We start from the raw sequence: 27,417 nt of genomic DNA on the forward strand, positions 1-27,417 counted from the left end.
TTGTTATTGATAACGAGTAGAAGTTGTATGATGATGCATGATTAGTAGGACTTGTTATTATATATGATGATGTATGATGCGAGCATGCATGAGTTATTATATATCAGCGGGTAAACCATGGACGAAGATATAAGAGAGGACACTTCTCTCTATTAGCTAGCTAATAACAACCTAAAATTCACCCCCCAAACCCCTAAACCAGCCACTTTTTTTAAAAAAAAAGAAAAACCTCAGCTCCAGCCAGCTGCTGACACGTGGAAGCCTTTTGGTCCCGGTTCCTGTCACCAACCGGGACCAAAGGCCCCCTTGCCTGGGCTGCTCGCAGTGGCCACGTGGAGGCCCATCTGTCCCGGTTCGTGTTAGAACCGGGACTAAAGGGGGGAGGCATTAGTAACGACCCTTTAGTCCCAGTTCAAGAACCGGGACAAAAGGCCCTCACCAACCGGGACAAATGCCATGTTTTCTACTAGTGTTATCAAGGAACGGAACACCATTCAGAGCCATATGAATAGGCAGAAAATTACACAAATACACAGGCAATCAAGTTGTTGTAAAGAAAAACTCGTGTTGGGAAAGACAACATTGATGATTCGGTAAAGTTACAGGAGTTTATTTACCTACCCAAAAGAGTGAGTTAATATGCAGTATAAAGGCAAACTTATGGATAGGAAGGCCGAAGGCCCATCCTAAAAATCCTACAATTGAAAGGAGGGAAACACATCAAACAAAGGAGCAAAAATCTCCTTTATAGAGGGGAAAGGATCTCCAGGACAAATCAATCCCCTTCTTGACGAGGAAAGAGAAAGGTACCAGACAAACTAAGAAAAGAAAGGCAACAAAAAACTTTCTATGACTCTAGTCAGGTTAGAGAGCATCTCCTGAGCAGGAACAAAAATCCATTTGCGGAAACTTATCCGAGGCACTACATGGAAGCCTAGCTAGATCTGAGCATCTGGTCGACTGAAATAAACAAAAAAAAATTATAGGAACCTCCCTAAACATGAAAAACTTAGTTGACAAGAAGGGTGAAGAAGCTCACCCAACAACACAACCGGAGCATAGAATGGGCCCTATCACCTTGCATCCCTGGAGCCTCCACTAGCACGCTCGTTTTCACCGCGCTCTCCTTGTCTCCCTCCAAATCTCAATCGGCGATTGAGCACCACGGAAGGACGAGCCCCCTGGAGAAAGAGATAAGATGGAGATCAGCAATGGAGAGAGGCGATGGCGGAGCTGCACACGGATGGCCTCTTGTGTACCTTGCATTGTCGCCCGCTTCCTTGGCGAGGACAACCTCGGCCGGCTCCTGGAGTCCAGGCGTCGCCGCCGCCTAGGATGCCGGTCCCGTCGCCTGTCCCTGCAACTAGGCGAGCTATCTCCAAAGCCGTCGTCGTGTGCATCTTCCTCCTTCTCGTGAGAGTAGAGAAGCAATGGAGGGAGGATGAGAAGCTCGGGGCGGAACGAAGATGGCCGCCTGCACGGACAGGCACATACTAAAGGGGGCTAGGGTTAGTGGCTTCGGGTTGTGGCGGCTGGCCAGGGAGAAAGATCGAGGAGGGAGGGAGGGGTGCGGGCGAGGGGATTGGGCAAGGCCTGCCCCACGCTCCCGCAGACGGCACGACACGCACGCGGAGGGCGGGGAGAGGGCGAACCTGCACCTAGAATCTGTTCGCCCAGTCAACACGCATCCTGCAAGAGCCCACCGGTCATTGGCCATCCAAAGTCATCAGGCGGTAAAAAAGAGCAGCGAAATAACCAGTGAACATCCAACGCCTGGAACGAAGTCAAACAACGGACTTACCAGGATCGAACGACGGGGAATGCATGACATCGAGGGAGCTTTGTGGGCATGAGTTGTCCTGGAACCTTATAGGTTTAAATACCTCATTCCACAGGACGCGCACATGATGCAGTTGTCGCTATGGATAGAAGTTTATCATAAAACATGTCTACCCAATCTGAGTTCATCTGAAAACCTCCATATGCACTAACCTTCTCTCCGTCTCCTTTTCTTGGCGCGGGGTATGCATATATAGTTTTTTTAGGGCTGAGCATAGCATATATAGTACTGTCTTTTTTTAGGGCTACATTTTTTTTGAGGGGCTACATTACTAAACAGTAGGATGGAGCGAGCTAGAAGCAATCACAAGATTTTGCCTCCTAAGCCGTTCGATCCAGCTAGCCAACGATGTGGATTTTTTGGCCGTCCTCGCAAACACGGCCACTTTCTTTTTTGCCCGTTATTTCTGGGCTGCTGCTCTGGGGATAGACCTAGGCGGCTTATGGTTAATCGGGCTCGGAGGGGATGTCTAACTAGGCCCGGAAGTTTTGGCCCGATTGATTTTCATGCCTGCCTGAAGTCTGGATACATACATTAAACTGAGTTGTTTCCTTCCCCCAAAAAAACTGAGTTGTTTCCCGCTTTGATGGCAATTGTGAATTGAGCCACACTTAACTAGACATATTCTCTTTATTTTTCCGGGAGAGACATACTCTTCTCAAAATAAAAATTAAATAAAAAGATCTACAGAGCTGTTATTTGAATAAAAAGACATATACTTTCCCCTAGAAAAGGATAAAAAACTATACACATGCAAACATAACTTATTTTTTCCACAACATATTTTTTTCACGCACCATCCTATTTAACCATATGTAATGATACAATCTTATATTCCATCCTTATTGTACCAAAATGTTTAGAATAAAAATAGATTTTTTTTTTGAGGATCACACGGTCATTTTATTGCTCTATAACAGGAAGTACAATAGAGGGATCCCATGGCTGGAGTAGCCATAGGAATCGACCATGTTCGAGTGATAAAACACTTTTCACAAGATTGTGAGCTTCTATGTTTGTTGCTCCACCCTCGTGCACAAAATTAACATTAAGAAAATGTCTCGATCGCACCTTAATCTCCGTAAGAACCGAGCTATACTCGCATCTACTACCTTCATTGATGTTCTTGATAACTGTGGAAGCATCACATGCGATAATAACTTTCTGAATGTTTAAATCCTCCGCCAAAGTCAGCGCTTCACAGCATGCTATTGCTTCAAGAGTTGCTGGGTCGGTGCAATTGTTCAATACCCTCGCTGAAGACCCCAGGTACTTCCCTGTATCATTCCTGCATATGACGGCAGCTGCTCCCTTTGATCCTATCTTGTTTGTACCACCATCAACATAAATTTTGGCCCAGCCCTCCGGCGGTGGCCTCCATCTCGGCGCTGCTGCTTGTAGATTTGGAGCAGCTTTATCCAGTTTTGTGTTCACCATTTGAAGGTCGGCAATGAGACTGGTAACAAAACCATGAATAGTCACCGGGCTTTGGTAGATAGATTCATGAATTGCCTTTCGGCGCGCACCCCAGATCGCCCAAAGTGTCAATAAAATTTTGATGAATTCTTCATGTGTTGTAGTCTCCATCATGTGGAACAGCCACTCCTTCGCATCCGAGCAAGAATTCATGCACATGTGCTCTATGAGGGATTCATCAAGTAATGCCCAAACACAACGTGACATGGTACAATCTATTAACGAATGTCTCCAAGAGTCATTCTCTGCTTGACAAATAACACATCGAGGGCTAGTGGTCATTTTCCGATGATGCATCTCTGAGCCCGAAGGGAAAGAGTGTTGTGCGAGCCGCCAAACAAAGACTCGCACTTTAGATGGTACCTTGATCTTCCATAGTTGTGACCATGCCTTTTCCGCCCTGTTCGAACTAGTGCTTGGTCTGCCTTCAAGCCAATCTTCCCTAACTTTTTTCGTTGTTACCATCATTCTGTACGCTGAACGGACAATGAAGTTACCAGACTTTTCGTGATGCCATGCCCAGAAATCAGTCTGCGATGACGTGCTGATCGGAATGGCGCGAATAGCTTGTACGTCCATGGGCAAGAAAACTCTCTCTAACTCTGCCATATTCCACTGGCAAGAAGTCGGGTCAATTAGTTCGGCCACAAGTTCTGGTGTGTCTGATACTAGGGCTGCCACTGGTCTGAGCCTTTCGGTCCTCGGTATCCAATTATCTCCCCATATTTTCGTTGCTGCACCATTGCCTATTCTCCTGATCAAACCAAGCTTTAGCATGTCTCGTCCTTCAACTATGGCTCTCCACACTTGAGATGGAGAAGAGCCTAACGATGCTTCCATGATATCTGACAAAGGGAAATATACTGCTTTAATTATACGCGCACTCAGGGTCTCCGGAAACTGGAGAATGCGCCATGCTTGGCGCGCTAGGAGGGCCAAGTTGAATAATTCAAAATCCTTGAATCCCAGTCCGCCCATATATTTTGGCATCGTCATAGTGTCCCATGAGACCCAGTGTGGTTTCCGCTTGCCATTCTTGCTTCCCCACCAGAAGCTTCTTATCATCGAATTTAACTTCTCACATAGACCTCTAGGCAGTTTAAAGCAAGCCATCGAAAAAGTTGGAACTGCCTGTGCAACTGACTTTATAAGCACCTCTTTGCCCCCTGCCGAGAGGATTTGCTCCATCCATCCTTGGATCCTGTTCCACACCCTGTCCTTTAGATATTTAAACGTACCATTCTTGCTTCTTCCAACATCCGAGGGCATACCCAAATATCGCTCATTCAAACTTTCATTAGGAACATCCAAGATTACCTTGATACTTTCTCTGATAGTGTTTGGACATCCCTTGCTGAAGTGAATAGAACTTTTTGCAAAGTTAATTCGTTGTCCCGAGGCCTGACAATAGATCTCTACCACTTCTTTAATTGACGTTGCTCCTTCGGTGCTTGCTTTTGCGAATAACAGGCTGTCGTCTGCAAATAAAAGATGATTGACCGGGGGTGCTGTGGGCGCCACAAGGATGCCCGATAGGTTTTCCGAGTTCCCCCTGCTCCTTAGAAGGCAAGAGAGACCTTCAGCTGCTAGCAAAAACAAATATGGGGAGATGGGGTCTCCTTGACGAATCCCCCTAGACGGTTTAAAGACCTCCGTCCTCTCCCCATTGAACAACACCGAAAAAGTTACTGATGTCACCACTTTCATTATGGAAGCGACCCACCTGTCGCTAAAACCCAACTTCAACATTATGGCCTTGAGATAGTCCCATTCCACCCTATCGTAAGCTTTCATCATGTCTAGTTTCAAGGCGCAAAATTGCGAGCTCCTGCCTCGCTTCTTCTTCATAAAATGCAAACACTCATATGCAGTTATAATATTGTCTGTGATGAGCCTCCCTGGCACGAACGCAGACTGCTCTTCAGAGATTATCTCTGGGAGTATCCGCTTTAGCCTATTTGCTTGCACTTTAGAAACAATTTTGAGAATAACATTGCACAAACTAATTGGCCTAAATTGGGTGAGAGATGATGCATCTGAAACTTTGGGAATGAGAACAAGTAAAGTTTGGTTAGCCTCACCAATTTCTTCAACTCCGTTTAAAATATTCAATACTGCCTTAGTCACTTCTTCCCCACATATGTCCCAATGACGCTGAAAAAAATGTGCTGGAAAGCCGTCAGGTCCTGGCGCCTTGGTCGGAAACATTTGGAACAATGCCAACTTGACTTCCTCCGCTTTATACGGTGCGTTTAGTGATAGGTTCATCTCTGGTGTTACTTTCCTTGGGACACAGGAAAGCACTCTCTCCATACCCATTGTACGTTCAGAAGTATACAATGCCTTATAGAAATTCACAGAGTGGACCTTTAACTGTTCGACATCCTCACAAAGAGACCCATCAGGCAACTGGAGCCGTTCTATCCGGTTCTTTTTTCTCCTTTTGCTCGCTTTCTGCTGAAAAAATCGGGTATTACTATCTCCCGCCGAAAGCCACTGGATGCGTGAACGCTGTTTTTGCATGATCTCCTCACGATGGTACCATTCTGTGAGCTTCTGAGTAATATTGACTTCTGCCTCTGAAGGTCCCACTCGATCTGGTATCGAACGAAGCCTTTCCAGTTCAGTTTGTAGTCTATTTATCTCCTTTTTTACCTGACCGAACACGCTGCTGTTCCAGCCCAATAACTCCCCCGAGATCCTGTTTAATTTATTACCCAACGCAAGCATAGAACTGGATGGTTGACCTGAGCACCACGCCTCTGTAATAAAAGGGGTAAAAGCTTCATGCGTCTCCCACATCAGTTCATATCTGAAGTGCTTCTCTTGTGCTCTTCTCTGCTGGGTAGGTTCAGTTAGCTGCAAGAGAATTGGGCTATGGTCTGACCGGGCAGTCGTGAGATGCCGGACACTTGCTGAATTGAAACGCAGCCACCAGTCGGTCGTTGCAAGGGCACGGTCAAGGCGTACCCGTGTATAGGACCCGCCCCTCACTTTCTTTTCAAAAGTCCATGAAGGACCAATAAAACCCAAGTCGCATAGACCAGCGACATCAACAGCTTCCCTGAATCCCGTCATCTGCCTCGGATTTCTTTCGCCAACTCCAAAATGTTCGTCTGCCGATAGTACTTCGTTGAAGTCGCCAATGCATACCCAGGGCAGGTTGGATTCACTTCGGAGGAACCTCAGCAGGTCCCAAGTCTTCTGTCGTTCATTGACATTTGCTTCACCATAAATGCAGGTTATCCGCCATGGTTGTTCCTCATCTTTCTTAACTATCATGTCAATGTGATACTGTGAAAAATGAATAAGCTCTAGATTTAAATTATCATTCCAGTACATTGCCAAACCACCACTTCTTCCTCTACTACCTACAGTATAACTTCTATTGAAACCAAAAGAATGAGCTAGATTCCTAGCCCTCAACCCTCCAACTTGAGTTTCTTGAAGGCAAAGCACTGAGGGGGCAAACCGTTGCACAAGCGTGCGTAGCTCTCGAACTGTCGCGTCGTTGCCAATCCCGCGACAGTTCCAGCTCATAATACTCATTGGACCCGGCGGTCCTCCTCAAGGGAGGCCGCCGATATAGCTTCAGAGGTGGTTGATTTGGAGGGGGAGGCCACACCACTTGTTCCACCAGGATCTCCATCTCCGGGATACAAAAATTCCAGCAAGTACCAAAACAGATCCACCTTGCATGCAGCCTCACCTCCATCCAGTGCCTCTTTTTGCACGTCCGGCCGACGAGTCGTGGCTGCCAAGTATCTCTTTCCTGCTCCAGGAGCTGAACTCGCTCCTCCAGCCATGGTGATCCGCAGCAGCCGATCCCATCTGGACCGAGAATAAAACCCTTGACACCCTCGTAAAAAGCCATCGAAAACATAACGCCAAGGCCGGGGAGCCCGTGCGGACGTCATCGGCTATCACGAAGGAGGCAGGGGACGAAGACTCAACGCCGGCGTCGCCGCCGCCGGAGTAGGTAAACCCTAAACGAGAGGGTAAGTAGAATAAAAATAGATAATTTATCAAACATGAACGGGCGCAACAAAGCGCGGCATCATGGTCTAGTACTGTCCGAAGCGAACCAGCGCTCTTCACATTTCGCAGCAAACAAGCCCGCTCCTTATTAGTCCGCCCACAGATTACGTCGGCCCAAAAAGATAAAAAAAATAAAATGGCAGATCCACCCCGCAAAAAAATAAATAGAATGGCAGATCCACAATGAAGCCCAGCCTAGGCATAACCCGGCCCACACCAACCAGCCGCGAAGCCGCATCGGCGCGTCCTATATATTTGCCCCCTCGCCCTAGGGTTCCTCTTTAGACGCAGCCGCTTCACTTCTCCCAGGTAAAGGTAAGCTCCCCCACGCGCCGCCGCCGCAGCCGCGGATCCAAACCCTCTCCTCCGTTCCCCGCCTCGCTTCTCCCCGTCGCTAACGTGGGTCGTGGCTTCTCCTGGCTGTGCAGGAAAGGTTCGCCCATGGCTCCGTCGCAGCCCAAGTCGGGCCTCTTCGTGGGCATCAACAAGGGCCACGTCGTCACCAAGCGCGAGCTGCCGCCGCGCCCGTCCGACCGCAAGGGGGTAAGGTTCTTCCACTCCTACATCCGAGACATATCTTGCATACAGATCACGCGGGTGCTGTTGTTCTTCTGCCGTTCTGTTGATCTGTGCGGGTTTATGCGTTAGGCTCGATTCCTTGGTGGTAGATTATGTGATGTGGTAGCTTGCTTGCTTCGCCATGGGCCAACGGCGAGTCTTCCCGTTGCTGGTTTTGGTGGATCTAAAGCATGCTGCCATTTCTATTGGTGGAAGTTTGTGTCTTCCCGTTGGTGTTTGGTTGAGTGATTCAGGAAAGCTAGTTGGTTAATCCGTGTAATATTTTGTCTTGCTAATAATGATCATCTCGGTTTGCTCAGCTGGTCATTTGAAGATATACATATGAAATGGCCATGCACATCAGATTTTTGGCTATCTTAGAAATTTCTTTGACTATGTAGTGTAGGTAAATAAATGCTCTTAGCAGACTGGATTTGAGGCGTTCTAGTTTATTTGGAAGACAAAACTCAGTTTAGATTCTGAATTTATTGAATTTGTGACCATTACTTCATTCCCAAGTGCAATAGATCCTTTGTAGTAGGAAGAATTCATATTATTGTGATGTTTAATTCCTGCTTAAGTTCTTCATTCTCATTGTTCTGTCTGGTTACCATGTTGGTTTGCAGAAAGGTACCAAGAGGGTGCATTTCGTCAGGAACTTGATCAGGGAGGTAGCTGGGTTTGCTCCGTATGAGAAGCGTATCACTGAGCTTCTCAAGGTTGGCAAGGACAAGCGTGCCCTGAAGGTGGCGAAGCGAAAGTTGGGTACCCACAAGAGGGCGAAGAAGAAGAGAGAGGAGATGTCCAGTGTCCTCAGGAAGATGAGGTGTGTAAAATGTTGCTTCACTCTGAATTTTTTGTTACATGTCCTGAGCTTACTTGCAGTATTTATCGCTATCTTTGTTACTCTCAGTGAAACCAGTACTTTAGCCAGTGATAGTTCATATATGATTAATTTTCAGTTCTTTATGGCAACCTCAAACTTGATTATGTTAATAATTATGTGGACTGTATACAATGTGATGGGAAGACATCCGAGTCTTCTAGCTTTGTGGTGGAGCAAACCTTGCATGTTTGTATATTCCTAAGCAAACGTCACAAAGTGAGCCTTCTGGTGTTGAGGTTCCCCTAGGGTTTCCTCCACTGGATGGCAGTCTCGTATTCCATCGCCCTTGATAGCAGCGTTGCTGCATTTAAACTTTGGGAATTGCCATGAGACACACATCTCTTCTTCCTAACATGTTTTAGTCTACACAATTGTGCCTTTCTCTGTATAAAAAACTGTCTTCTGTGTGATGGGGGGACATCCGAGTCTTCTTGCTTTATGTGGAGCAAACATTCTATGTTTGTATATTCCTAAGCAAACATCACAAAGTGAGCCTTCCGGTGTTGAGGTTCCCCTTGGGTTTCCTCCACCTGATGGCAGTCTCATATTCCATCGCCCTTGATAGCAGCGTTGCTGCAGTTACACTTTGGGAATTGCCATGAGACGCACATCTGTTACTGTATCATTTCAAACACATCATCATGGATTGCATGTTTTGGTTTACACTTTGTGCTTAATTTTTTCTGGATAATAACTACTTTCAGGGATAATAACTAATTTTCTGCTGTGATGTGCTACAGATCTGCTGGAACTGGAACCGAGAAGAAGAAATAGAGCATCCCAAGCTCATGAAGTTGATGGCAATCTTCTGTTCTGGTGTCCAGTTTTTACTGCATCTAGAACCAACTAGACTTGAAACTGTTATCCGCCAGCTAAACATTATGCTATGTTGAACCTCCTGTCTTGTGAGATTTTTGATCTAACTTGCAATGCATCGTTTGCTCCTATTTCTGAGTTTGCTTCTATGACCTGTCAGTTCGATTCCATCTGCCATTCATATGCAAGTGGCTTTACAATTGGTGGCATATATGTGCCTAATTTCTGTGATGTAGGCTCCTTGAATATGAAATTTTAACATCTTGCTATGCTAGCAATTCGCCTGGCATAATATATACTCCCTCCGTTCCAAAATAGATGACCCAACTTTGTACTAATTATGTTGGAACGGAGGGATTAACTATTTTACTGTGTCAGCATGGACATAAGCCAGATGATTTGGTTGTCCTTTTTGCCATTTATTTTCCGCGAATGTGTAGAATAGTCATCATAAATACGCATGGAGACGTTGGGGTGCTCAGCCCAATTGACATTAGCTCAACTCTGGGGACTCTGGTATAATGTTGTTGATCCCAATAGCGGCAGCACGGGGCCTGGCCGCGCGTCTCCGTGGATAGTCTGCATCCATAGCCAAGCCGTGAGCAAGTTAGAAGATGCGCACCAGTTCAAGAGCATCTGATCAGGAGGCGCAGCCGTGGATCGACGGCAGCGAAAAATCTCTTGCAGACATGCCGAGAGAAGGAACAACGGACCTGATAGTTGGAAACAATATTTCCTTGATTGATGATAACTGTTACAGAGTACAGAGAATATGTAGGGAGAGTGGAGCACCCGCGAAAATCTTGAAGACAGGAGACGGCAACCCTGTCGTGAAAATGTCAGCATACTGAGAGCTGGATGGAACATGTAGAACGCGAGCTTCCCCCAGAGCCATGTGCTTGGTTCGTTGATGCTGAACTGGGTTGCTGGCGAGATAAAAAGCACTGACATTGTCACAGTAGATGAGAGTGGCACGAGCCGGAGGGAGTTTGAGCTCCTGGAGAAGTTGGCGTAACCAGCAGGACTCAGCCACACAGTTTGCAATGCCCCTGTACTCAGCTTCGGCACTTGAACGCGAGATGGTAGGTTGCCTCTTTGAAGACCAGGAAATAAGATTGACACCAAGGAACACACAAAACCCGAAAGTGGACCTGCGGGTGTTCGGGCAACCTGCCCAGTCGGCATCGGTGTAAGCAAGAAGATCCATAGAGGGGGATTTGTAGAGATGAAGACCGTAATGAGACGTGCCTTTGATGTAGCGCAAAAGCCGTTTGACAAGTTGCATGTGCGTATCCTGAGGGGCATGCATGAAGAGGCACACTTGTTGAACGACATAGGCAATGTCTGGGCGTGTAAGAGTGAGATATTGGAGTGCACCAGCAAGGCTACGGTAATGTGTAGGGTTGGAGAGGAGGGCGCCAGTGTGAGAGGATAGCTTGGAGCTCGTGTCAATGGGTGTGGAAACGGGCTTGCAGTTGAGCATCTTGGCGCGCTCGAGAATCTCTAGGGTGTACTGCTGTTGGCACAAGAATAGGCCAGAGGAGTTGGTGGTGACATTGGTGCCCAAGAAGTGATGTAGAGCACCCAAGTCAGTCATGGAGAACTCGGACTTGAGAGAGTTGATGATATATATGAGGGTGGAAGAAGAGCTAGCCGTAAGTATGATATCATCAACGTAAACGAGCAAGTAAGCAATGGAGTTACCATGGTGCATGATGAAGAGAGAGGAATCACTCTTTGATGCCCGAAATCCCAAGTGAAGAAGAAATGCCTGAAACCGGAGAAATCAAGTCCTGGGGGCTTGCTTAAGGCCGTAGAGAGACTTGCGAAGGAGGCAAACATGATCTGGTTTGGAGCTGTCCACGAACCCCGAAGGTTGGCTGCAGTACACTGTCTCATTGAGATCCCCATGAATAAATGCATTGTTGACATCGAGCCGGTGAATAGGCCATGAGCGAGAAGTAGCAATGCTGAGTACCACACAGATAGTTGCTGGTTTGACCACGGGGCTGAAAGTTTCACCATAATCCACACCCTCTTGTTGAGTAAAGCCACGTACGGCCCACCGAGCTTTGTAGCGAGCGAGAGAACCGTCCGGGTTGAATTTGTGCCGAAAAATCCATTTTCCCATGACAATATTGACACCTGCAGGTTTAGGCACCAACGACCAAGTAAAGTTGTTCATTAAAGCATTATATTCATCGAGCATTGCCTGGTGCCAATGGGGGTCTTTGAGGGCTGATTTGTAGGTGGGTGCGATGGGAGAAATGGTGTCGAAGGAAGCAGCAGCAAGAAATAAGCACTTGGGCATGAGATAACTAGTTTTAGCGCATGTGGACATCCTGTGTGCATTGTTGGGTGGCTGAACCGAAACAACGTGGCGAGGGAGGCGTGGCACAGGTAGAGTGGATGGGGCGGAGAGCAAGGCAGATTCTGTGGGGATAGGTGCAGAGGACGCAGCTGCAGGGGAGCGTGGGATGCGAGGCGGATGCAGTGGCAGGCGGGCTGGTGGGAACAAATCGCGAGGTAGATCGGGGGATGGTTGGGGAGACAGGCGCGCTAGACGAGGCGGACCGGCAACGAGTGGGGGGGTGAGCCAGGGGTGGGCGAGCACGTGGCGGGGTGGGTGGAAGAGGGTGTTGCGGGATTGGGCGGCCGAGTCGCAGGTGGTGGAGGTAGGCCCCGTCCGAGGTAGGTGGAGGCAGGTGCGTGCGATCCAAGAGATCCGGGTGGGGCGGGTTTGCATGGGGATTTTCTGTGGTCGTGGGGTTGGTGTGCCAAGGCGGTGTGGGCGTGTACGGAAACACGTCGTCATCAAACGTGACATGGCGGGACACGATGACGCGGCGAGTGGTGAGGTCGTAGTACCGATAGCCTTTGTGCTCGAGAGGGTATCCGAGGAAAATGCAGCGGGAGGAGCGAGGAGCAAGTTTATGGTCGGTGGTGGCATATAAATTTGGGAAACATAAGCACCCAAAAACCCGTAAGTGTGAATGGTCGGGGTGTGTACCATGGAGAAGGTAGTATGGCGTGTGAGGTGCAATGGCGCGAGAGGGGCGACGGTTTAGCAAGTACGTGGCATGTGGAGGGCCTTGACCCAGAACGGGGGAGTGAGGTTGGCTTGGAGTAAAAGCATGCGAACGATATCGTTGGTTGTGCGAATGAGTCGTTCGGCTTTACCGTTTTGGTGGGAGGTGTGGGGGCAAGAAAAGTGATAGACAACACCATTGGAAGAGAAGAATGAGCGGAAGGAAGAGTTGATAAACTCACCACCGTTGTCACATTGCATGCTGTGGATTATGACGTGAAATTGTGTGTTAACGTATGTGAAGAAGCGTTTGAGAATGGTGGAGGTTTCGGACTTGTGGCGCATAGGAAAGGACCACGAATAATGTGTGTAATCATCCAACACAATGAGGTAGTATTGATATCCAGAGAAGCTTACAACCGGAGAGGTCCACAAATCACAATGAATTAATTGAAAGGGAGCACAAGTTTTTCTAGTAGAGGAAGGAAAAGGGAGACATGGTTGGCGTCCTAGTTGACATGCACTACATACAGAGTGCGACTCATTATTACAAACACTAAGAAAGTCGCGAGATAATGTGGAGAGAGTGTGAGCACTTGGATGTCCAAGTCTGTGGTGCCACAATGCCGAGGAAGTGGTGAAGAAAGAGGCCGCCTGTGCCGGATTATTGCCGATGAAGGGGTAGAGGTCGCCGGTGCTAGCGGAGATCATGAGAACTTTCCGAGTGCGTAGATCCTTCACAAGAAAACCACACGGGTAAAATTCAATGGAGCAAGAGTTATCCTTAGTAAACTTGCGGACAGAAATAAGACTAGTGATGACATTGGGGGAGACAAGAATATCGGTAAGTTTAAAATCATGAGGGGGGAGGATGGTGGATCCAGTGGCAGTGACGGGAAGAGAGTGACCATTGCCAACAAGAATGCTGCAAGGTACATGCTTTAACGAAGAACTTGACATGGTGGGGTTACCTTGACTTCCTGTCACATGGGAAGAGGCGCTGCTGTCGAGGAACCACTCGGTGCCGGGAGTGGTGGGGAAGCCGGAGTTGCTGTAGGCGGTGTTGAGCATGGCAAGGTGCTCCCATGACGGTGGTTGGAGCGGGTAGGACGGAGGAGGCGGTGCAGGCTGGTACATCGGGTAGGTGTGCGCATGGGAGCCGGGGCGCGGGCCGAGTGAAAGACCGTGGATGTCGCCTAGAGGGGGGGGGGTGAATAGGCGCTTTAAAATAATTACGGTTTAGGCTTGAACAAATGCGGAATAAACCTAGCGGTTAATTTGTCAAGAACAAAACCTACAACAACTAGGCTCACCTATGTGCACCAACAACTTATGCTAAGCAAGATAAGTAACTATGTGATAGCAAGATATATGACAAAGAACAATATGGCTATCACAAAGTAAAGTGCATAAGTAAAGGGCTCGGGTAAGAGATAACCGAGGCACGCGGAGACGACGATGTATCCCGAAGTTCACACCCTCGCGGATGCTAATCTCCGTTTGGAGCGGTGTGGCGGCACAATGCTCCCCAAGAAGCCACTAGGGCCACCGTAATCTCCTCACGCCCTCGCACAATGCAAGATGCCGTGATTCAACTAAGGGACCCTTGAGGGCGGTCACCGAACCCGTACACTTTGGCAACCCTTGGGGCTGGTCGCCGGTACCCGTCAAATTGCTCGGGGCGATCTCCACAACCTAATTGGAGACCCCAACGCTTCCTAGAGCTTTACACCACAATGATTGAGCTCCGAACAACTCCAATCGTCTAGGGCGCCAAGGCACCCAAGAGGAACAAGCTCTAGGGTGTCCAAACACCCAAGAGTAACAAGCTCAAGGGTACCAAGCACCCCAAGAGTAATAAGCTTCTCAACTTGTAACTTCCACGTATCACATGGAGAACTCAAACCGATGCACCAAATACAATGGCAAGGGCACACGGAGTGACCAAGTCCTTCTCTCTCAAATCCCACCAAAGCAACTAATGCTAGGGAGGAAATGAGAGGAAGAACGAAAGAAGAACACGAAGAACTCCAAGATCTAGATCTAAGGGGTTCTCCTCACTTAGAGGTGAAAGTGATTGGTGGAAACGTGGATCTATATCTCCTCTCTCTTTTCCCTCAAGAACTAGCAAGAATCATTGGAGGAATTGAGAGTTAGCAAGCTCGAAGAAGGTCAACAATGGGGGAAGAACACGAACTCAAGAGATAAGGTTCAATGGGGAAGAAGACCCATGAGGCACGCTACCTCTACATCTACCATCGGGATTAGTATTAGACCTAAATAATTGTTATTTGGTGCCAGCGTTGAGCATGAACATTATATCTGGATCTTGTTTAATGCGAGACGGTTATTCATTTAAATCAGAGAATAATGGTTGTTCTATTTATATGAGTAATATCTTTTATGGTCATGCACCCTTGAAGAGTGGTCTATTTTTATTGAATCTCGATAGTAGTGATACACATATTCATAGTGTTGAAACCAAAAGATGCAGAGTTGATAACGATAGTGCAACTTATTTGTGGCACTGCCGTTTAGGTCATATCGGTGTAAAGCGCATGAAGAAACTCCATACTGATGGGCTTTTGGAATCACTTGATTATGAATCACTTGGTACTTGCGAACCGTGCCTCATGGGCAAGATGACTAAAACGCCGTTCTCCGGAACTATGGAGCGAGCAACTGATTTGTTGGAGATCATACATACTGATGTTTGTGGTCCAATGAATGTTGAGGCTCGCGGCGGGTATCGTTATTTTCTCACCTTCACAGATGATTTGAGCAGATATGGGTATATCTACTTAATGAAACACAAGTCTGAAACATTTGAAAAGTTCAAAGAATTTCAGAGTGAAGTGGAAAATCATCGTAACAAGAAACTAAAGTTTCTACGATCTGATCGTGGAGGAGAATATTTGAGTTACGAGTTTGGTCTACACTTGAAACAATGCGGAATAGTTTTGCAACTCACGCCACCCGGAACACCACAACGAAATGGTGTGTCTGAACGTCGTAATCGTACTTTACTAGATATGGTGCGATCTATGATGTCTCTTACTGATTTACCGCTATCGTTTTGGGGTTATGCTTTAGAGACGGCCGCATTCACGTTAAATAGGGCACCATCAAAATCCGTTGAGACGACGCCTTATGAATTGTGGTTTGGCAAGAAACCAAAGTTGTCGTTTCTTAAAGTTTGGGGCTGCGATGCTTATGTGAAGAAACTTCAACCAGATAAGCTCGAACCCAAATCGGAGAAATGTGTCTTCATAGGATACCCAAAAGAGACTATTGGGTACACCTTCTATCACAGATCTGAGGGCAAGATTTTCGTTGCTAAAATCGGATCCTTTCTAGAGAAGGAGTTTCTCTCGAAAGAAGTGAGTGGGAGGAAAGTAGAATTTGATGAGATAATTGTATCTACTCCCTTGTTGGAAAGTAGTTCATCACAAGAACTGGTTCCTGTGACAACTACACCAACTAGTGAGGAAGCTAATGATATTGATCATGAAACTTCAGATCAAGTTTCTACTGAACCTCGTAGGTCTACCAGAGTAAGATCCGCACCAGAGTGGTACGGTAATCCTATTCTAGAAGTCATGTTACTTGACCATGATGAACCTACGAACTATGAGGAAGCGATGATGAGCCTAGATTCCGCAAAATGGCTAGAGGCCATGAAATCTGAGATGGGATCCATGTATGAAAACAAAGTATGGAGTTTGGTTGACTTGCCCGATGATCGGCAAGCCATTGAGAATAAATGGATCTTTAAGAAGAAGACTGACACTGATGGTAATGTAACTGTCTATAAAGCTCGACTTGTTGCGAAAGGTTTTCGACAAGTTCAAGGGGTTGACTACGATGAGACTTTCTCACCCGTAGCAATGCTTAAGTCTGTCCGAATCATGTTAGCTATTGCTGCATTTCATGATTATGAATTTTGGCAAATGGATGTCAAAACTGCATTCTTGAATGGATTTCTGGAAGAAGAGTTGTATATGATGCAACCAGAAGGTTTTGTTGATCCAAAAGGTGCTAACAAAGTGTGCAAGCTCCAGCGATCCATTCATGGACTGGTGCAAGCATCTCGGAGTTGGAATAAACGTTTTGATAGTGTGATCAAAGCATATGGTTTTATACAGACTTTTGGAGAAGCCTGTATTTACAAGAAAGTGAGTGGGAGCTCTGTAGCATTTCTGATTTTATATGTAGATGACATATTATTAATTGGAAATGATATAGAATTTCTGGATAGCATAAAGGGATACTTGAATAAAAGTTTTTCAATGAAAGACCTCAGTGAAGATGCTTACATATTGGGCATCAAGATCTATAGAGATAGATCAAGACGCTTAATAGGACTTTCACAAAGCACATACCTTGACAAAATTTTGAAAAAGTTCAAAATGGACCAGGCAAAGAAAGGTTTCTTGCATGTGCTACAAGGTGTGAAGTTGAGTCAAACTCAATGCCCGACCACAGCAGAAGATAGAGAGAAAATGAAAGATGTTCCCTATGCTTCAGCCATAGGCTCTATCATGTATGCAATGTTGTGTACCAGACCTGACGTATGCTTAGCAATAAGCTTGGCAGGAAGGTACCAAAGTAATCCAGGAGTGGATCACTGGACAGCGGTCAAGAACATCCTAAAATACCTGAAAAGGACTAAGGATATGTTTCTCCTATATGGAGGTGACAAAGAGCTAGTCGTAAATGGTTACGTTGATGCAAGCTTTGACACTGATCCGGACGATTCTAAATCGCAAACCGGATACGTGTTTTTATTAAACGATGGAGCTGTAAGTTGGTGCAGTTCTAAACAAAGCGTCGTGGCGGGATCTACATGTGAAGCGGAGTACATAGCTGCTTCTGAAGCAGCAAATGAAGGAGTCTGGATGAAGGAGTTCATTTCCGATCTAGGTGTCATACCTAGTGCATCGGGACCAATGAAGATTTTCTGTGACAATACTGGTGCAATTGCTTTGGCAAAGGAATCCAGATTTCACAAGAGGACCAAGCACATCAAGAGACGCTTCAATTCCATTCGGGACCAAGTCCAAGTGGGAGACATAGAGATTTGCAAAATACATACGGATCTGAATGTTGCAGACCCGTTAACTAAGCCTCTCTCACGAGCAAAACATGATCAACACCAAGACTCCATGGGTGTTAGAATCATTACTATGTAATCTAGATTATTGACTCTAGTGCAAGTGGGAGACTGAAGGAAATATGCCCTAGAGGCAATAATAAAGTTATTATTTATTTCCTCATATCATGATAAATGTTTATTATTCATGCTAGAATTGTATTAACCGGAAACATGATACATGTGTGAATACATAGACAAACATATAGTCACTAGTATGCCTCTACTTGAATAGCTCATTAATCAAAGATGGTTATATTTCCTAACCATAGACATGTGTTGTCATTTGATTAATGGGATCACATCATTAGAAGAATGATGTGATTGACATGACCCATTCCGTTAGCCTAGCACTTGATCGTTTAGTATACTGCTATTGCTTTCTTCATGACTTATACATGTTCCTGTAACTATGAGAATTATGCAACTCCTGTTTACCGGAGGAACACTTTGGGTACTACCAAACGTCACAACGTAACTGGGTGATTATAAAAGGAGTACTACAGGTGTCTCCGAAGGTACATGTTGAGTTGGCGTATTTCGAGATTAGGTTTTGTCACTCCGATTGTCGGAGAGGTATCTCTAGGCCCTCTCGGTAAAGCACATCATTATAAGCCTTGCAAGCAATGTGACCAAATGAGTTGGTTACGGGATGATGCATTACGGAACGAGTAAAGAGACTTGCCGGTAACGAGATTGAACTAGGTATTGGATACCGACGATCAAATCTCGGGCAAGTAACATACCGATGACAAAGGGAACAACGTATGTTGTTATGCGGTTTGACCGATAAAGATCTTCGTAGAATATGTAGGAACCAATATGGGCATCCAGGTTCCGCTATTGGTTATTGACCGAGAATAGTTCTAAGTCATGTCTACATAGTTCTCGAACTCGTAGGGTCCGCACGCTTAACGTTACGATGACAGTTTTATTATGAGTTTATAAGTTTTGATGTACCGAAGTTTGTTCGAAGTCCCGGATGTGATCACGGATGTAACGAGGAGTCTCGAAATGGTCGAGACATAAAGATCGATATATTGGAAGCCTATATTTGGACATCGGAATCGTTCCGGGTGAAATCGGCATTTTACCGGAGTACCGGGAGGTTACCGGAACCCCCCGGGGGGTTATTGGGCCTACATGGGCCTCGAGGGAGAAGAGGGAAGGAGGCAGGAGGGGGCCGCGCGCCCCTCCCCTTCCTAGTCCGAATAGGACAAGGGAAGGGGGGCGGCGCCCCCCCTTTCCTTCCCCTCTTCCTCCTCTTTCCCCCCTTCTCCTATTCCAACTAGGAAAGAAGGGAGTCCTACTCCTGGTGGGAGTAGGACTCCCCCCTTGGCGCACCCTCCTTGGCCGGACGCCTCCTCCCCCTGGCTCGTTTATATACGGGGGTGGGGGGCACCCCATAGACACACAAGTTGATCTACGGATCGTTCCTTAGCCGTGTGCGGTGCCCCCTTCCACCATATTCCACCTCGGTCATATCGTCGCGGAGTTTAGTCGAAGCCCTGCGCCGGTAGAGCATCATCATCGTCACCACGCCGTCGTGCTGACGAAACTCATCCCCAAAGCTTTGCTGGATCGGAGCATGGGGATCGTCATCGAGCTGAACGTGTGCTGAACTCGGAGGTGCCGTACGTTCGGTACTTGGATCGGTCGGATCGTGAAGACGTACGACTACATCAACCGCGTTGTCGTAACGCTTCCGCTTACGGTCTACGAGGGTACGTGGACAACACTCTCCCCTCTCGTTGCTATGCCATCACCATCATCTTGCGTGCACGTAGGAATTTTTTTTGAAATTACTACGTTCCCCAACACATACAACTAATAGTCCCGCCGCGACTGTGCATCGCACCAGAACATGCTCTTTAAACGGCCCTCCTTATCGAGCACGTACTCAAAGAAGAAGTCTGGATCCTTATCCTTTCCGCTCCTCATAATACCGATTGCCGTGTTAGCATCACCCTTCACAATCAACTTCATTTTTTCACGGCAACATAGGTTGTAGACGTCTCGTCTCAGAAACCCACACTTATCGTACGAACCATACCTGCTAATGAAGTTGTCGACGATGATATGCTTTCTGATCCCAGCTCCTTTCGTCGCCAAGATCTCAGCTATCTGGTGATCTCCCATCACTCTATGTGACCGCAGAAATACCACCTCATCTGCTCTAGCCAACAAATGGTTGTGATCATCCATAAAAGTTGCCACGAATCAAACTCCACGTCCTTTGTCCAACTTCACAACTAAATGTGCGCCACACTCGCAACGAGTCTCAGGTCTTAGCCTGTGGGTACGGCCATTCGGGTTTAAAAATTTACTCAGTCGTTTTCCTGCCCTCGAGCAAATGTACCGCCTATACCGAATTGTGGTTAAAAGAACTTTTCCTCGTTTCACCTTATCTTTTCTGATACTGAATCAACGGTCTTTGACGTAGTTATTGTAGAACGTGTAAGCCTCCCATTGTGATGCAAAGCTCATACCCATAACCTTCAACTGTGTCTCCAACGCATGTTGCTGGATTTCAGCCTCCTCAATGTCCATATTAGTTGCATCCTCATGCTCATAGCCATCATCACCACTCCAACCATCAAAGTTAGCCTACAATATTAAACATAAGCAAGTGTAAGTTGTTATTAACAAGTTTTTATTATTGTATGACATCTAAAGTTTGGACCGAACCTGACTTATGTTATCCGTGAAAGATTCAACACCATGATTTTCCTCGTTTCAGACGTCAATATCCTCCTGCACATAAAAAATCATATGCACATGTAAATACCCATATGGTTCTTCGTCCGACGAAATGAATGTACACGTCACTTACGTTTTCACTACCAGCACCCTCCTCCTTCTTTTGAAAATCCTCCTCAGGTAAATTATCGTACGACGACCAGGATTCATTATCGCTGCTATCATCATCATTTTTACTTTCATTACCATTCGTACGATCAACACTATCACTACCATACCACTCATTCGTCTCCAAGAACGCATCCGTAAATTCAGTTTCTTTATCCATTGAATGACCTCACTACCAACACTGCAACATTTAAAATAAAAATTGATCTATTAATTTAAAATCAAATTAAATGTACTACAGGCATACCGATGAATAGTTCATAACAAACAAGTGATTGCAGATAATTATTTGCAGCTACAATTTTTTTTGACAAACTAGACGGCTTAGATGACAAACCTAGCACTGCGGACGGCGAGGACGTTCCCGGAGAGGTTGATCACGCCGTTGCGGACGACGACGGCGTCCGCGTAGGCCACGTCACCGCGACGACCTGCACGGAGGCCAGATCGCGTACGGCGGCGACTCCAACAACGTCCACAGCGGCCAGATCCCGGGTGAAGACAAGGAGAATGGTCGCCGAACGGCGGGGAAAGGCGGCGATCGGCCGGACGGGGAGATGTTGGAATTGGCAGCGTGATCGCAGCTAGATCGGCGGGGAAGGGCGGCGATCGGCCAGACAGGGCGATGTTGGAATGGGCCGCGTGATCAACGCTAGGTCGTGGGTCCTTTTTTTTCACGTGACGGAAGGGGGTAGATGCGAGCCGACCGTATCGGCTCAAGCCGTGCGCTCGGCTATACCTGTATGGGCACGCCGCATACGGCATGGGATATTTTAAGCACAGTATGCCCAAAATGCCTTATACGTTGAGCGCGCGGGGCGAGGGTTGGTACCAAAGCAAGGGTATGTGAACAATGATGAAAAGTGGATAATGAGAATGAGATGTATCTAAAGAGAAATTTGCTTTATTTTAGAATTCTGCGACGAAATCATAAATTCCCTACCATTTATACCGCCCAGAAATAAAGAATAAACCCTCTACCATTTATACCGCCCAGAAATAAAGAATAAACCCTCTCCATTCTATTTAAAGCTCAAGTATCTCGATGTGGAGCACCCCTCACGCATCTCGATGGCTTGAGGGTGCCGCATCACCTCCTGAAGAACCGACGGAGTATAATACAGAGCGCTGTAACAAATGGTTATATGTGGACGCCATATTAACCACATAAATATTACCCAAACGCTAGTGAACGTTGACATAATCCCACATAAGGACTAGTTGGTGCGGGCAAGTCCCACAATGCCCAACAATCTATCCATTTGCATCCTGATACGCCATTGTGAAGATGAATATAGTGTACCCCATTGCGATAATCATGCTGCATTTGCATAACTGGTTTGAAGGGTAGCAGGTGGAGACGAAGAACACAAAGACGTCACATGCGTTTGTGAATTTGTCACCAAACCAACAAGTTTCTTTCTGCGGGTAAAACTTGCATTACTCAATGTAGTTGAGCCGCTTCTGAAGCACCAGACCCAAGCCGGTCGTAGTTCTGCCCTCTAAACAAGAGGAGTTATTACAAGAACGACTAGCATGAGTAATCTTGTTCGACATAAGGCAACAAGAAATGCAAATTATTCAATAGCAATTCTGTCACTCCACCATATGCAGGCAAAAGGCGAAACAAGGGCACAATTCAATGCAAGAATCTGCAGACAAACAACAGCAGCACAGGTATTGGCAAGATATCAAGGGCTCACTTACTGATCCCCTAAAAAAACATTAGTATCTCTCACTTGTACTCCTCCGTCTGGAGTATCCATTTCTCGACCCTCAAAAAACATGGGCAACGAATCCATCTCAATCGCCACCATGAAGGCATGATCTGTCTAGAGCACAGATATCAATTAGGGGAGAACCGAAGTCATAATACAAGAAGCTGCTAAGCTTCCAAACCGAAACAAGCAAGCAAACACCATGATCGAAATTTGCCTACTGCTAAACGACGAGAGCGGCAACCAAAAGACATTCGACTATTTACCATGGTGACTAGCCGCCAAAAGACACTATTTTTTTAAAACACCAAAAGACACTATTTAACATTGTGTGTTGCAGACTCAGGGCTAGTTTGGTTCGTTACCTAGGCTCCATGCCTGGGTCAAAGTAGTGCCTGGCGTGCGCCTGGAAATTTGAGAGAAATTGCCTGGCCAGGCTAGCCTGGCTGTATGGCGTTTGGTGTGTGTCCGCTGCCTGGCCGGCTGTTAACTACTCATAAATAAATGTTCACTCTTGAGCCAACCAAACAGTACCGCATGCAGTATAATTAATGTCCAGGCACGAGCCAGGCGTCCGAATACTTGCGCCTGCGTGAGGCTAACAAACTTGCCTGGCGCTCCAACCAGGCTAATGACCATGATATTTCAGGCCAGGCTACTGTTTCCTTTCCCAGGATGCTATCCAAACAACCTCCAGGCTAGTCCCAGGCAGGCTCCAGGCCAGGCAGTTTTCTTCCAGGTATCCAACCAAACTGACCCTCAACCATGGTGAATCTGTCCTGCAAACTCCACCATGCCGACGAGAGCTCCATGGCCCAGCAGCTGCCTACTGCGTCATCATGTACCAGAGATGAACATAAATAAAACAGAGCAGAACCACAGATGAACTAAAATAAAACAGAGTAAGAAAAGATCAAGAGTAGGGAAGCACCAAATTTAAACGAGAAGCTCTAAGCTTCAAGGGTTCCAAAACAACAAGCAAACATCATGATCCATCATGTCCTTCAGACCAACGACTCCAACGAACCACTACTACTACTACTTCCAGCTACTAGATGACACGACGACAGACGACTGACACCACCGAGCGGCATCGAAAGGACACCCATCAAGCAACGCGCAGACCGGAGACCACCACGGAACAACAAAAGCTTAGTCCACCTCCTCGATCTTGGGGCCGGCGCCACCGCCGCCGGCCGGCATGTCCTCGTCCATGCCCATGCCGCCGCCCATGTCCGGCGCAGCGCCCTGGTACATCTTGGCGATGATGGGGTTGCAGATGCCCTCCAGCTCCTTCATCTTGTCCTCGAACTCGTCGGCCTCGGCGAGCTGGTTGGCGTCCAGCCAGCTGATGGTGCCCTCGATCGCGTCCTCCACCTTCTTCTTGTCGTCCGCCCCGAGCTTCGAGGCGATCTTGTCGTCCTTGACCGTGTTGCGCATGTTGTAGGCGTAGTTCTCCAGCGCGTTCTTGGCGTCCACCTTCTTCTTGTGCTCCTCGTCCTCCGCCTTGTACCTCTCCGCCTCCTGCACCATCTTCTCGATCTCCTCCTTGCTCAGCCGCCCCTTGTCGTTGGTGATGGTGATCTTGTTCTTCTGCCCCGTCGTCTTGTCCTCTGCCGACACGTTCAGGATGCCGTTGGCGTCGATGTCGAAGCACACCGTGATCTGGGGCACGCCGCGGGGAGCCGGCGGGATGCCCGACAGCTCGAACTTGCCCAGGAGGTTGTTGTCCTTGGTCCTGGCGCGCTCGCCCTCGTACACCTGGATCAGGACGCCCGGCTGGTTGTCCGAGTAGGTGGAGAAGACCTGCTCCTTCTTGGTGGGGATGGTGGTGTTCCTCGGGATGAGCGTCGTCATGACGCCGCCGGCGGTCTCCAGACCCAGGGACAGCGGCGTCACATCGAGCAGCAGCAGGTCCTGCACCTTCTCGTTGCCCTCGCCGCTCAGGATGGCGGCCTGGACGGAGGCGCCATACGCCACTGCCTCGTCAGGGTTGATGCTCTTGCACAGCTCCTTGCCGTTGAAGAAGTCCTGCAGCAACTGCTGCACCTTGGGGATACGGGTGGAGCCACCGACCAGCACCACGTCGTGCACGGTGCTCTTGTCCATCTTGGCGTCGCGGAGGCACTTCTCCACCGGCTCCATGCACTTGCGGAAGAGGTCCATGTTGAGCTCCTCAAAGCGAGCCCGGGTGATGGTGGTGTAGAAGTCCACACCCTCGTACAGCGAGTCGATCTCGATGGTGGTCTGGGCCGTCGACGACAGCGTGCGCTTGGCACGTTCGCACGCCGTCCGGAGACGACGCAGAGCGCGGGGGTTGCCGGTGATGTCCTTCTTGTGCTTGCGCTTGAACTCCTGGACGAAGTGGTTCACCATGCGGTTGTCGAAGTCCTCTCCACCCAGGTGAGTGTCACCGGCGGTGGCCTTCACCTCGAAGATGCCCTCCTCGATGGTCAGCAGAGACACATCGAAGGTGCCACCACCAAGGTCAAAGATGAGGACGTTCTTCTCGCCAGTGCTGGTCGCCTTCTTGTCAAGGCCATAGGCGATGGCAGCAGCAGTGGGCTCGTTGATGATGCGCAGCACGTTCAGCCCGGCGATAGCACCGGCGTCCTTGGTGGCCTGGCGCTGGGAGTCGTTGAAGTAGGCCGGGACGGTGACCACGGCGTTCTTGACAGAGTTGCCGAGGAAGGCCTCAGCAATCTCCCTCATCTTGATGAGCACCATGGAGGAGATCTCCTCCGCTGCGAACTGTTTCTCCTCGCCCTTGTAGTTGACGACGATCATGGGCTTGTCTGCCGGGCCAGGGATGACCTTGAAGGGCCACAGCTTCATGTCACTCTGCACGGAGGGATCAGAGAACCTCCTGCCAATCAGCCGCTTCGCATCTGCAACCGGAAACAGAGGAACAGAACATTTGAGTTGCATGGTTCAGCAATGAACTGAAATGAAGCAGAACATTTCAAGATTCCACAGAGATTAATAATCCAAGCAAGCTGTTTCTTCAGAACAAGGAGGTGCATTCAGTAAGCTACTGCAGACTGGGACTGTTCCAGAAGGATAACCGAGAACAGAAATTTAAAATTAACAAGCATAATTTCAATCCTAAGGTAGCTTGCGAGTTGCGAACATAATTCAAACTGAAACTTCTGAACGATTTAATTTCAGGATGTAACGATACAGCGAAACCCTAAGGTAGCCTGACGACATAATTCAAGTAGCCTTTTCTGGAGGATGTATAACTTGAAAATCTAGTTCTACAGTAGAACTAATTTTCATCTACAGCATCCCAACTTAATTATATCCCTCCATTCTGAAGGATCCACTACTGAACCATGCAAAACAAACAACTGAGTACCTTCAGAACAAAAAAATTACAGCATTTCGAACAGTATAAAACAAAGAGCAGCCATGCCAATAAAATAACAATAAATTCTGTGATACATCAGAGAAACAAGGGACTGCAGCACAGATTCGACAGCAGTTACATCTAATTTAAATAAGACTAGATCTATAGCGTATTTTCAATCATAAGGTAGGATCCCAACTTAATTCAAGCCATCCATTCCTAAGGATCTAATTTGACAATCTAACATAGAACAGATCTCACATACAAGGGACTACAGCATGCCAAACAACAGAGAATAAAACATGCAGATATGAAGGAATAATAAATCTGTAATTAATCTCAGAGACAAGGCACTGCATGACGAATTCGACAGCAGCCGCATCCGACTATTCAGAACAAATCATATCACATCGTGCGGGTAAGAACAGAACAGGGACCGCACGCAACCACGGAGATCTCATCTAACAGACGATGCATGATACACAGCGGGTCAAGAGGGAGGGAGGGAGGGTGGCACGTACCGAAGACGGTGTTGGTGGGGTTCATGGCGACCTGGTTCTTGGCGGCGTCGCCGATGAGGCGCTCGGTGTCGGTGAAGGCGACGTAGGAGGGCGTGGTGCGGTTGCCCTGGTCGTTGGCGATGATCTCGACGCGGTCATGCTGCCACACGCCGACGCAGGAGTAGGTCGTCCCGAGGTCGATGCCGATCGCCGGCCCCTCGCCCTTGGCCATCTCCGCCTCCTCTCCTCTCCTTGGAATCGCTCGCTCGCTTTGGGGGTTCGCCGGAAGACGGTAACGGCGGCGCTCTCTGTGTTTCGCCTGGTGCGATTTGCTTTGCCTCTCTTCTCTCTGATTTCGATTTCGAACGGAAGTGGGGAGGGAGGGCCGGCGACGGGAGGGTTTTATGGCGGAGGCGGCCGGGTCTGGAATGTTCCGGCGCGTGCGATCCTGGCCGTCGGATCGGGGGAGGGGTGATGGTTCTGGAAGGGTCCGGAGTGTGCGGGGTTGGGTGGCCCACGCGCGGGCGCTTCTGGTGGTGGTGCTGGTAGGTTCTACAATGTGCACGAGCATGGTAGGCTACTGTGGAGAGACGGTGGGAGGAGCACGTGTCGGGTGGATAGCACGCGCGGAAGGAAAAAACTTAGGATTCTACAGTTTTTTTTTATCATCATCGTCCTAGTCCTAGCCTTCTGCCTGCCTTGCCCTGCACGGGTACTTGGGCTAGGCCTAGTCTCGGCCCACGCGTGTTAGTACATGTCTATACTCTCTGTGCGTTCGCGAAAAAATAAGAATCTCTGATGCTAGCAACTTCCGCCTCATGGTCGGTCATTCACGTACACCCCACGCGCCACGACCTCGTCCTCTCTATCTTCCCAAATTCCCTGAACCGGGTTCTACCATTTTCCATTGTTTTGCCTTACGGTTAATTTCTTCGTTTTCCCATTTCTTCACGATTTGTTCCTTTATTTAACTTTTTTCAAAATCATAAAAAAAAGAAAAAATCTAAAAAAAACTATTCATGATTTACGAACAATTAAAAAATGTGAACTTTTAGAATATAGCAGTAGTTTTTGAAATACCTGACACTTTTTGAAAGCCATGAATATTTGTTTTCCAAAATGATGAACAGTCTTCAAATTTGTGAGCAGCTTCCGAATCTTCAAACACTTCTTCAATGGACGAACATT

At 47.7% G+C, this 27,417-nt stretch overlaps 2 protein-coding genes across 3 annotated transcripts; one reads left to right on the forward strand and one right to left on the reverse strand.

Annotated features, from left to right (window-relative positions):
• The first annotated feature begins 7,620 nt into the window (after positions 1-7,620).
• On the forward strand, positions 7,621-9,761 carry LOC123135971 (60S ribosomal protein L36-3). 2 transcript variants are annotated; one of them, XM_044555245.1, is made up of 4 exons: positions 7,621-7,669; positions 7,783-7,897; positions 8,539-8,738; positions 9,539-9,761. In XM_044555245.1, exons 2-4 carry the CDS (start codon positions 7,796-7,798, stop codon positions 9,570-9,572), a joined length of 336 nt encoding a protein of 111 aa, XP_044411180.1. In that variant the 5' UTR covers positions 7,621-7,669; positions 7,783-7,795; the 3' UTR covers positions 9,573-9,761. The 2 variants fall into 2 exon arrangements, with proteins under 2 accessions (XP_044411180.1, XP_044411186.1); XM_044555251.1 differs by having other exon boundaries at positions 7,642-7,663.
• A 13,539-nt stretch (positions 9,762-23,300) lies between these two features.
• On the reverse strand, positions 23,301-26,616 carry LOC123135982 (heat shock 70 kDa protein 4). Its single transcript, XM_044555260.1, has 2 exons — positions 26,251-26,616; positions 23,301-25,268 (listed from the first exon to the last, which is right to left on the reverse strand). Exons 1-2 carry the CDS (start codon positions 26,459-26,461, stop codon positions 23,533-23,535), a joined length of 1,947 nt encoding a protein of 648 aa, XP_044411195.1. The 5' UTR covers positions 26,462-26,616; the 3' UTR covers positions 23,301-23,532.
• Positions 26,617-27,417: the final 801 nt, after the last annotated feature.

Source organism: Triticum aestivum, chromosome 1B, assembly GCF_018294505.1.
Source record: "Triticum aestivum cultivar Chinese Spring chromosome 1B, IWGSC CS RefSeq v2.1, whole genome shotgun sequence".
NCBI classification, from domain to species: Eukaryota; Viridiplantae; Streptophyta; class Magnoliopsida; order Poales; family Poaceae; genus Triticum; species Triticum aestivum.